The following is a 12,272-nucleotide window of genomic DNA, read 5'->3' as shown; positions in this document are numbered from 1 at the left end:
TTAATTCCTTTCAGAGTTCAAACAACGGAACTTTGAAATCTCAGTCGTTAGACCATTCTAGGACATTTGAATATGAAATAGATATTGTGATCTTTTTGAAAAGGAAGCAATGACATTTGACTTGGCTCCCTCTGCTTCCAGGAACTTGTCATTCCCAGCTCTGCCATCTTGTGGCGATCCTGTAACTAGCACACCTGCAACCAGGAACCTGGGCACCTGCGCAGAAGCTGATCTCACATGTTGGACAGGCACACTGATACTGGGGGTAGATTACAGTTTGACTTGAACATTTCTTTGTAAAAATTAATCATTTAAGTATTTGCAACTCAGAAGCCTAGAACCCAACGAAGGCTATGTAAAGACTTCATGGCTAGCTGTAGGGAGGGCGGGCAGTGAGCCTTGGGGCTTGGGGTGGGTAGAGTCATCAATACATTTCTTGTGCCTGAAATACTCCCCATTCCAGCCACTCTTAGAAGAGATAGTGACTGAGACGTGGAGTGGGATGAAGGAGATAAATTTATCTTTTTCTTTCTCCTCCTTCAAGAAGGTTGGGTGATTTAGAGGAGAATGGAAGGATTTCCAGGTACTGCAATGGCAATATGGTAAGAAACAATATTTTTGTCACTTAACTAATAATAAATTGCTTTTCTACAAATATAATAATAATAATAATTCCATTTCTGGGTATTATTACAGGTAAATAGCCTGGGATGTGGACAACTTTGTGTGAAAAGATTTTTATGATAACATTAATTAGATGAAAATGAATATGTGGAATTTTCTTTTCCACCTTCCTCCTTATCCTGTTCTTTTCTTCTTTTTCCTTGCTGATAATTATTGATAAATTATTACCATTCAGAGAGCTAACTGTTACATGTCTACTGCCTGTGAGTTTTCAGAAAACAATTTAAATTTAAGCCAGAATACCATTTGTATTAATTTACACTGGGAAATGCAACTGTCAGATTGGCCTGATGTTACCTGACTAGGGCCAAAGCATCTTCTGACTGTAACCCCGGCGTGGGAGAGGGGTCGGTATGAGAAGATTGAAAAACCTGGTTAATGAACAGGGGAAGGTAGATATTTAGTCAGAAGGTTTAATGGCCTCAAGCTCTGCAAGCTGACAAACCCATCTTTTCAACAAAGATGGGTGGCACTTCCATTCCAACAAGATGGTGTCAGATGCCTTTCAGGAGACCAGACCATCATATTGGCCAGTAAAGGCATCCTCTGGCCTCAATAAACCCTGCATAGGCATAGCCACTCTTTGTTTTTGACAGCTCTTTTATGCTTCTGGAGTAGAAGGTTAAAACTGAAATTGCCACCAAGACATCAAAATGTGATAGATCTGAAATTCTGAAGTCAGACAGCTAAATACAGAATTTGCAAAGGTAATATATTAGATTTGGTTCCATGGCATTTGGCCCCATTAAGTAGATTATGGATATGAAAGAGATCATAGTGTCAAGAGAGGAGGATTTTTTGAAGGAGGATTTGGACACCATTTGTGCCTCAGTGCTGAAGCTAGATATTTTTCCTCAGTCCAGGGCAGGCATCTTTTGCCCAAAATGTACTGGGATTTCCTATCCCCTCAGAGAAACCTGAGGCTGGAAAGCTAGGTTTAGAACATGGCCTTGTGCGGAGAGCCAGCCTGAGGTCTGTCTTCCTGCTCTTCTAATTCCCACATGTCCACACAGCAAGGGGCCTGGCTTGTGAGCAAGTATGTTCAGTCCAGCCTGTATGTCTTGCTCCATATAACCTGGGGCTTCTCAAATCTCGACGTGCATAAGAATAACCTGGAAAGTTTGTGACAACCAGATTCTGATTTAGTAGGTCTGGGTGTGGCCTGTGAATTTTCATTTCTAACCAACTCCCAGGTGATACTGATAAAGCCTATGGATGGACCATATTTTGAGGAGCCCTGGTCTAAACTGCTCCCCTACTTCCACTGCAAACACCAGGCCTTCTCAGGGCCGGGGCTGCTTACTCTTTGTCCACTCTTGGGAGGATGTGTTGGGAAGAGGTTGATGCAGGGAATTCCTGGTTCTGAGAAACCAGAGGTGGTCTAGTAGGGGATGACATGGACTCTGTCTTGGTGGGGATATTCGCTTAGCCCCTGGACATTCCTCCCTGCAGAAAGGGGCTGGCTAGGGGACAGCCAGAGCAGTGTCCTACAAAGTGCAAGATCCTCTGGACTGAGTCTAAGGGTAGTTATGCCTGCATACGTTCCAATTACTGCACTGAGCCTGTGTTTTGTGACTTAAAGTGACCTTGGACTGTCCATTATTTAGTAGTGAGAAGTCCTGGGATTGGCCATGGGGGCTGGGAAAACTTTCCTTCTGAATTAATTTTAAGAAACGAGTCAAGTAAAAAAAATTTCATTTCTTCATCAGTTGTGTTTGCTCAATATTCCATTTATGTTCCATGGTTGACTAATCTTTCTTAATGACATGGTCTTTACCAGGATTCCTTCAACATTTCCATTAGGTAACTGATTTATTTCATTAGGTTTCTGACTTATAAGATATACATATTTCATCATTCAGATGACAAAATATATAGTTTTCATATTTATTTGTTTTTCATCTACAGTTTCAGGCTCACAGCTCCCACAGCCCTTGGGATAAGCGATATAAAGTGATAAAGGCATCTTTTGTTATGTTAATGAGGTGAGTTTGGAAGAGCACCTAAGGATGGGAGCTGGTTTCCAGTGGAAACAACCGTTGTGTTTAGAAGGTTGGAACTTTCAGTTCCATCCCCTGACATCTGGGAAGGAGAGGAGCTGGAGGTTGAATCAATCACCAATGGCCAATGATATAATCAATCATGACTATGTAATGAAGTCTCCATAGAACCTGTTAACCTTAAAGAAACAAAACTTCCAGTTATTTTACTAGCAATAGATGGTTTATTCAGGAGTAACAGTGAATTGTAATCTGGGACAAGGAATCTAAGGCAAAACCATAGGCAAGTTTGCCAAACAAAGAAGAGGAATGCTCTTTTACAGAGGAAAGTGGGATGTTGGGAGGGTGTTATTAACAAAAGGTCCATTGGAAGTAAACTGGGGGTCCTAAGTATAGTGGCTTTTCATTGGCTGAACTGTGACTGTCTCTCATTGGCTGGGCTGTTGCTGGGGGAGGAGGAAACTTTCCTTCTTCCTGTTGGGATAGTAAAGTAATATCCAAGTGGAAGTTCTGTTCTTCTTTTTGGGTCTACAGTTGACTACTAGTGGTAGGGCATGAAAGCTCACCCTGCTGCATCTCCCAAGGGCATTTTAGTAAGTTTTCCTTTTATTAGTTTTACAAACTCAAAAGGACTGGGGGTTCAGAGAGCTTCTGGGCTGGTGAACACATGGAGAGTGGCCTATCTGGAGAAGGCCTGGAAGCTCTGCATCCCTCCCCCATACCTTGCCCCATGCCTCTCTTCCACCTGGCTGTTCCTGAGTTGTATCCTTTTGTTATAAACTGATCTAGTAAGTGAAATGTTTCTCTGAGTTCTGTGAGCTGCTCTAGCAAATTAAACAAACTTGGGGAGGAGGTCCTGTAAACCTCCCATCTGTAGCCGGTCTGTCAGGAGCACAGGTAACATCCTGGGCTTGGGACCGGCACCTGAGTGTTGTGTGTGTGTGTGTGTGTGTGTGGCGGGGGTGGCGGGGACAGTCTTGTAGGACTGAACCCTTACTTAACCTGTGGAATCTGATGCTCTCTCTGGGTAGATAGTGTCAGAATTGAGTTGAATTCTTAGACACCCTGCTTGCGTTGGAGAATTGCTTGGTGTTATGTGGGAAGCCCTCCCCTCCACAACCCCCTGTTAGAATTGAGTCCAAGAACCTAAAAGAGGAACTTTGGCATTTTATTGTGCATAGCATGCCTCTATCCATCCCCTTGTCTTTTCTTACTCGTCTTAACTTTTGGAAATGCACTCCAAACCCTGAACACCTGATGCAGGCTAAGCCAGAGAGAATAGCTCATGCTTTTGAACATAGCTTCTGGTCCAGGGTTGGGCGTAAGACTAAGCCAGGCCATCCAGTGTCCTCTTTTGGGTTTGTCAAACTGCAGCTAGAAGGAGAGACCCTTTTGCCTCTTGGGGTAAGAATGGGATAGAGTTGGTCTGCAGTAGAAAAGAATGGAACCAGGCAAGAACAGGACAGCTGAGAGGTCAATGCCGAGACTCCAGGCAGTGGCTGGTCCCAGCTTCCATACCCAGAAGTTCTTCCTTTGGTTCAATAGCTTAATGAACTGCTTCAGGCCTTTTTCAATAAATTTTGTATTTGTTTTGTCAACAGGTGGGTTTCTGGGTTTCTAACTCTGGAAGCTCAGTGTTCTAACAGGTAAATGAAATAATGCAATTTAATAATAATGCAATTCTCTCATCAGGTGCAATTGAAAACTTGCTTCTCTCTCTAAACCTTTTACAAACCACCTCCTTCCTTCTAGTAGTTTTGTCTTCTATTTCACTGAGAGAAGTAATCAGACAATGATTTAATACATTATCTTCTCCCTTCACTACAAGTGTTAGCAGCACCAGTGCTTATTCATCCCTCTTGTCCCCAAGACCAGAATCGTTTCCTCTCAGCTCAGGGCCTCTCTGCTCCTGTTCTAGAACTCAATCCCCTCAAGAACCAAATGGGAAATGCGCCTAATCCAGTGCCATCTACTCGACAGAAGTGGGTAAGGAGCAGAATGTTCTGAGGGCCGTGTGGACCATCTATATCCCATCTAAGATGTGACCTGACCCTGAACAGGGATATTTACAAAGTCCTGAGAAGTTTCACGTTTACCATTAAACCTGATGTTGTAGCCTTACTATATTCCTCTCCTGATTGAGTGTGGAGAAAATGGCTGCCAAGGAAAAATGGTTGAACATGGAAGTGAGTAAATGGGACTTTCTATGCTCAGTGGAAGTGAAGGTGTTAGGGCCCACCCTAACTCTGTGGGCCAGCAGGAGAGGAAAGGCTAGACTGCTGCCTGACTGCCCATGGGTCTTTCTGCCTTTGATCCAGGCTTGACCATGAGGCCCTGCAGGCCTGGCTCAGTGGCTTCAGAGGCTTCTGGATTAATAGCGGTTAACACCAATTAGGAAGGATTGGGAGGCAGCTGTGGGGAGCAGTGGAGTGTCGAGGAGGGATCCAGCTAGAACTGGTGGTACAGGAAGTAACTGTTTAATCCCAGAGGATGTAGGCTGACCCCTGCGTTCACCGCCAGATACTGACACGTGAAAGAACCAGCAGTGGGTCTGAGGTTCAGAGCTGCTTGTGTCGGGGGTACTGAGCTGATGAACCTTGGGTCTGATAAGAGGACTCTTTGAACAGAGTCGGTACAGTATTAGGGTGCCACTCATACTCTGTGGGTGACAGGGAGGACAAAATTATCAATGGAGTGTGAGCTGGAGCAAGAGGGTGGAGTTGTCAGCATGTTGGCTGGGGTGCAAAGATTCTGTGTGATTTTGAAATAACATCAAATAATGCCGAAGGGAAGAGAAGCAGTGAATTTGAAACACTGCTTGATCGGAAGCTTCCTTTTCTTTTGCTTTGATGCCTGCCAGGTGGATGAAGGCATGGATACTCTTAGGAGTGGTACCTATTGACAATAAGTAATATCAGTAGGTCAGCTTGACTGAGTTCATTCTGCTGTGAATCTGCACGTTGTAGAGACTAGTTTGCAATTCTCCTTCCATCAGACAGATTCCCATTGGTTATCTATTTTTTCATTCTAGAGAGACTGTACAGATTTTACAGCTGTCTTTGTCCTCTGTAGTAGTTTCTGCCTCAACCTGGGAGTTTCATGTTTTTCTCCCAAACTTTAGGCTCCTACTGGCTGGAGCTTCCTGATTCTTCACTCCTGTAACTGCACCAAAGCATTGCTCTATGGGAAGTCATGTTTCACAGTAAAAACATGAACATAACAGGGCCAGTTAAGTAGCCTCGCTACTTGTGGCATTTTACACATTTGAAGAAAACGGTAGTGTCACTGTCCCTCTTGCTCTGGTTCACCGTTCCCCACAAATTCAATAATATCAGGTTAGTTCTTTCAAACTCTGAGACCCCTAGGGCCTGGCTTTACATCTTTATGCCCCAGTCAATTCAAATACACCTCTTGGTGATCTAATTTTTAATTCTTTCTCCAACTCTTAGTTCATTTTATCTCAAGTAGAGCAAGAGATTCAAGGGAGGAGAGGGGTTGAGGTGAAGGACAGGTGTGGTTGAACTAAGACCAAGAACTAGAAGAACAGAATTTCAGTATGCAAACATTTTGAATCTGGAAGGGAGTGGTTACCAGCAATGGCAGGGTCTAGGGAGGGGTGATGAGGCTTGAGTTGAGGGACTTGACTTTCAAGGCAAACTCCAACTCCTTCATTTGTATCAGCTGAAATATCCCTTCCAAAGAGAAGCTTCCCCTGGCGAGAGTTGGCTTCCCCGACAGCCTCCATGTTGTAACCTCTCATTACTCACAGGATTTTTTCATAATAGATTTTTCATATCTATTGTGAAACAATTCCATACATGCTTAGTCTGTTTAACATCTTCAACCACGAGCTAGACTGTGAACCCCATGAGCACAGGGATAGTGTCTGTCCTGCTCATTGTTTTATTTCGAGCCTGTGGCACAGTGTTTATATGTGATGATGTAGAGAGGATGTTAATAAATGTTAGCTGATGGTGTGTTATGTGCGATGCCCAGTAACTCACAAATTTTTACCTCAGTGAGCACTCATACCTTCTGAGTGCTTGTTGGTTCTGTCTCCCCTTGTTTCTTTTTCTGGTGTGACTAACAGTAAAACCATTAAAAATGAAAAGAGTGAATATGTGTATTAGGGATAGCAAGATAAGATGGATTCAGGGTTCAACTTCACGCTACACCAAACTAGGAATTTAGAGAGATTCCAAAAGGGTTGTGGTGGTGGTGGCGGGGCAGGGCGGGGGGGGTGCGGGGGTTGGGGCTGGGAATGCTGGAAGAAAACTGGTGCAAGTGAATCAGTCATTTGGCTAGAGCAGATGGGAAGTGAGGGATGCCCAAGGACTGGTTTGGAATGAGGAAGGGGTTGCAGGGGACAGAGAGGCCATGGGCTCTGAGCCCTGGGCACCAGCCCGGCTCTCTAGACATTCAGGTCTGTAAATACCCTGTAGATTATAGCCCCTTCTCATCCTGGTAAAGGAGAGTTTAGCCCCAGCTGACATGTGTAGGCAGGATAGAGTGGTTTTAAAGGTTAAGAAAGATCCCTGAAGGGGAAAAGTTAGATTCTATCAAAGCTCCTTGTTATTATGAACCCCTCTGTGCTCCAGGTCGCCAGTCTCCAGATCGTTCTGAGAAGGGAAGAAAGACCAATAATCACATCTGCTCCACTTGATTCCCACCTCACCCCTCCACATTCACCTGTGAATTCCTATGCTGCTGGTCCTCATTTTCTGCTGGCTTATCTGATAATTATTCTTGTACTTCAAACCTCCTTGTGGTTCTCTGTTGCAGCCATGAGCTAAGTCACAGGGAAGAACAATGCTCAATTGCTCCAAAAACTTCCTCTCCCGGGCCAAATGGTGACTGATCGCGGCGCCCTGACCCTCAAAGATCTCAGTCTGCCACCAGCTGCCAGGGGAGAGAAAGCCACTCATGCTTTTTGATGTAACTTTTCTACTTCAGCCCCCATGATGCAGTCCTGGTTCTCAGAGACCTAAGGAAACATGATGTCAAAAGGCCATGTTGTTCATATAAGGAGATTTTTTGAGATTCAGAATCTAATTGGTGTTTGAGCTTCACAAAGTGGCAGATGAAGTCTCCGATCACATCTTAGATGGTAAAGTGTGTCTCTATTGGCTCTCAGTAGGGAGGATGTCAGAGGATATGTTATATATTCTCCCCTCCCATTACTGTAGACCTTTGCTGGTGTCCTGATACCTCCTTGCAGGGTTATTTTGCAGCAGGGACTGTGACCTTGAAGACATGGGAGTCAGGATGACTTTGAATCTCTCTCTTCAGGGACTCTGTTTCCTCCTTAGCACCATGGTGGCAGCTCAAAGTGAGTTTCCTGGGATCAACAGTAAGGGGTGAAGGGAAAGTTTTCTGGAGACAGGGAGCCAAAGCCTCAGTGTAAACCGTGTGTTTTTGACCAAAAAAGAACCACACTGACTGTGAATACTGGGTCTTCTCCTCTGGGGTGTCAACTGGTCATAGTGGCAGATTTTGCAGAGAAATGATATTGAACCCAGACTGAGATGGGTCAGTGACAGTCCGATTCAAAGTCTTCCTTGTTTTCAGGGAGTGTTTGGTTAGTCCCGGTGGCTCCCTGTGTGTGGGAAGGACCAGCGATTGACCTCAGCTGTGTCCCTGGGCTATTCCTTGCACACTGCAATTGTCTGCTTTGCAGATGACCATCCCTCAGGGTTTCCATGTTTTATATGTTTATGTGACTGTAGGCTATGTGCTTGTGTGTGTGCGTGTAGAGTGAGTATGAGGGGGGTATGAGGAGCATGTGAGGGCTGTCTGTGCGGGAGGAACAGGGCTGCTGAGAAGTGACTGAGTCGGTTGCTCTGTGAAGCACACGGTGCCCACAGTGTTGGGAGTGCCATGTCCCGTATGTTACCAGATCGTAGATAATCTCACACCTGCCTCTCCTCTCAGGCTCCTCTCCTTCAGTCCGACAGCCTTCTCTCTGCTTGACTGTGGTGTTTGCCCCGCACTGGGTTCTGGGAGAGGCTTTGCCTCTGGGCCTCGCCTATTCCTACCAAGTGCCTGTTGTAGATCAGAGGCACCTGCAGCCATGACAGGAGGCCCCTTGTTAATAGAGATTAACTGATGCACAGCAGAGTTATATTAAGTCTCCTGAGTCCCTGCCCCAGTCCTTGTGAATCATTTCCTGACTTACCGGGATCCTGGGCTGGTCCTTTCTGAATTCTGGAGGGTACATTTTCTCTCTCCTGCATTCTTCTATCCCTCTCTGAAAGTTGATTTCCACTGAGCCTTGGACTCAGAGGACTGCATCCATCGGGGATAGGCTGCAAAAACCCTTACCTTCAGCCTAGAGGAGGCAGCTCTTTCAGATTTGGGTGCCAGTCCAGGCTGAGACTGCTTACAGCTTTGAGTGCTGTCAGTGCTCATTGTCTTCCTCCTAGAGCTCAGTGTCTGTCCTTCCATGATTCTCCTCAGGAAACCCCATCCCTCCAAGTTTCTGCTCCATGGGTGTTGGCCAGATGCTAGTGAAGAGTCTTGATGACTGAGGTGCAGATAGAAGTTTCGGTCCCATGAAGGTGAGAGACAATGAGTGTTCTCATATAAGGCCCCCTCTGCTTACTAGGAAAACTAAAGGGAATTTCTTCAGTAGTAACTTAGGTCGCAAGAACATTTCACCAAAGCAAGCATTCTTTTTATGTTCCCAGAACCAACACCGTTCAGTGTTATCCTACTAAAAATTTATTCTATTTCATACAATATTGGCCTTGCTCTTTGTAAAACAATAGTCCTGGCCTTTCAAAGCATTTCATGATTTCTGAATTGGGCACACATTTCAGGAGTCTCCACTGTGAAATGCATGATGGACATTGGCAAAAGATTATCCTTTGAAACACAGTTTATGCCATTATACACAGAAACATAGACCCTCAAAGACTGTACGATTCAGTATTTATTATTTTGTAAACTTTTTAAAAATTAACAATATATTTTGGACATCTTGTTATTCTTATTTTACACACTAAAATGTTTTATGGTAGTATGACAAAAATATGGACTATTATAAGGGTATTATGGAAAATTTTAGTTGCTTCCAATTATTTCATTATACGACTGAAATGCAATATAATCACCTAATCACCCGCTTTGGTTATTTAGTTGTTTTCAATGTTTTGGCTTTCATGAAACATGTTGTTATGAAATTCCTTGCATTTAAATGTAAATCACTTCATGATTGTTTTTCTTTTTTTTAATTTTATTATGTTATATTAATCATCATACATTACATCATTAGTTTTTGATGTAGTGTTCCATGATTCATTGTTTGTGCATAACACCCAGTGCTCCACGCAGAACGTGCTCTCTTTAATACCCATCACCAGGCTAACCCATCCCCCCACCCCCTCCCCTCTAGAACCCTCAGTTTGTTTCTCAGAGTCCGTAGTCTCTCATGGTTCATCTCCCCCTCCGATTCCTCCCCTTCATTCTTCCTCTCCTGCTAGCTTCTTCTTCTTTTTTCTTAACATATATTGCATTATTTGTTTCAGAGGTACAGATCTGTGATTCAACAGTCTTGCACAATTCACAGCACTCACCATAGCACATACCCTCCCCAATGTCTATCACCCAGCCACCCTCTCCCTCCCACCCCCCACCACTCCGGCAACCCTCAGTTTCCTGAGATTAAGAATTCCTCATATCAGTGAGGTCATATTTAACATGTCTTTCTCTGATTGACTTATTTCACTCAGCATAACACCCTCCAGTTCCATCCACGTCGTTGCAAATGGCAAGATCTCATTCCTTTTGATGGCTGCATAATATTCCATTGTGTATATATACCACCTCTTCTTTAGCCATTCGTCTGTCGATGGACATCTTGGCTCTCTCCACAGTTTGGCTATTGTGGACATTGCTGCTATAAACATTGGGGTGCACGTACCCCTTCGGATCCCTACATTTGTATCTTTGTGGTAAATACGCAGTAGTGCAATTGCTGGATCGTATGGTAGCTCTATTTTCAACTTTTTGAGGAACCTCCATACTGTTTTCCAGAGTGGTTGCACCAGCTTGCATTCCCACCAACAGTGTAGGAGGGTTCCCCTTTCTCCGCATCCCCGCCAACATCTGTCGTTTCCTGACTTCTTAATTTTAGCCATTCTGACTGGTGTGAGGTGGTATCTCATTGAGGTTTTGATTTGGATTTCCCTGATGCCGAGCGATGTTGAGCACTTTTTCACGTGTCTGTTGGCCATTTGGACGTCTTCTTTGCAAAAATGTCTGTTCATGTCTTCTGCCCATTTCTTGATTGGATTATTTGTTCTTTGGGTGTTGAGTTTGATAAGTTCTTTATAGATTTTGGATACTAGCCCTTTATCCGATATGTCATTTGCAAATATTTTCTCCCATTCTGTCGGTTGCCTTTTGGTTTTGTGGACTGTTTCTTTTGCTGTGCAAAAGCTTTTTATCTTGATGAAATCCCAATAGTTCATTTTTGCCCTTGCTTCCCTTGCCTTTGGCGATGTTTCTAGGAAGAAGTTGCTGTGGCTGAGGTCGAAGAGGTCGCTGCCTGTGTTCTCCTTTAGGATTTTGATGGACTCCTGTCTCGCGTTTAGGTCTTTCAACCATTTGGAGTCTATTTTTGTGTGTGGTGTAAGGAAATGGTCCAGTTTCATTCTTCTGCATGTGGCTATCCAATTTTCCCACCACCATTTGTTGAAGAGACTGTCTTTTTTCCATTGGACATTCTTTCCTGCTTTGTCAAAGATGAGTTGACCATAGAGTTGAGGGTCCATTTCTGGGCTCTCTATTCTGTTCCATTGATCTATGTGTCTGTTTTTGTGCCAGTACCATACTGTCTTGATGATGACAGCTTTGTAATAGAGCTGGAAGTCCGGAATTGTGATCCCGCCAGGTTTGCTTTTCTTTTTCAAGATTCTTCTGGCTATTCGGGGTCTCTTCTGGTTCCATACAAATTTTAGGATTATTTGTTCCATTTCTTTGAAAAAAGTGGATGGTATTTTGATGGGGATTGCATTGAATGTATAGATTGCTCTAGGTAGCATTGACATCTTCACAATGTTGGTTCTCCCAATCCATGAGCATGGAATGTTTTTCCATTTCTTTGTGTCTTCCTCAATTTCTTTCATGAGTATCTTATAGTTTTCTGAGTACAGATTCTTTGCCTCTTTGGTTAGATTTATTCCTAGGTATCTTATGGTTTGGGGTGCAATTGTAAATGGGATCGACTCCTTAACTTCTCTTTCTTCTGTCTTGTTGTTGGTGTATAGGAATGCCACTGATTTCTTTGCATTGATTTTATACCTGCCACTTTACTGAATTCTTGTATGAGTTCTAACAGTTTTGGGGTAGAGTCTTTTGGATTTTCCGCATAAAGTATCATATCATCTGCAAAGAGTGAGAGTTTGACTTCCTCCTTGCTGATTTTGATGCCTTTGGTTTCTTTTTGTTGTCTGATTGCTGTGGCTAGGACTTCTAATACTATGTTGAATAGCAGTGGTGATAGTGGACATCCCTGCCGTGTTCCTGACCTTAGGGGGAAAGCTCTCAGTTTGTCCCCATTGAGAATGATATTTGCTGTGGGTTTTT

General features: G+C 43.8%; 1 protein-coding gene across 4 annotated transcripts in view; it reads left to right on the top strand.

Moving 5' to 3' along the window:
- Positions 1–3,164: 3,164 nt before the first annotated feature.
- LOC113922148 (antigen WC1.1-like) overlaps positions 3,165–12,272 on the top strand; it is a 46,589-nt gene continuing 37,481 nt past the window's right edge. For 2 of the 4 annotated variants that reach the window (XM_027594023.1, XM_027594020.1), the window contains exon 1: positions 7,893–8,013. In XM_027594023.1, coding sequence (XP_027449824.1) covers positions 7,938–8,013 — 76 coding nt within the window. In that variant the 5' untranslated portion in view covers positions 7,893–7,937. Of the gene's footprint in view, positions 3,278–7,892; positions 8,014–9,140; positions 9,242–12,272 lie in introns of those variants that run through there. The other 2 variants (XM_035729284.1, XM_035729285.1) reach the window with 2 other exon arrangements.

The sequence above is a fragment of the Zalophus californianus genome, chromosome 9, assembly GCF_009762305.2.
Source record: "Zalophus californianus isolate mZalCal1 chromosome 9, mZalCal1.pri.v2, whole genome shotgun sequence".
NCBI lineage: Eukaryota > Metazoa > Chordata > Mammalia > Carnivora > Otariidae > Zalophus > Zalophus californianus.
Note: the sequence above shows the minus strand (reverse complement) of the source record. Positions and strands in the feature narration are given on the sequence as shown.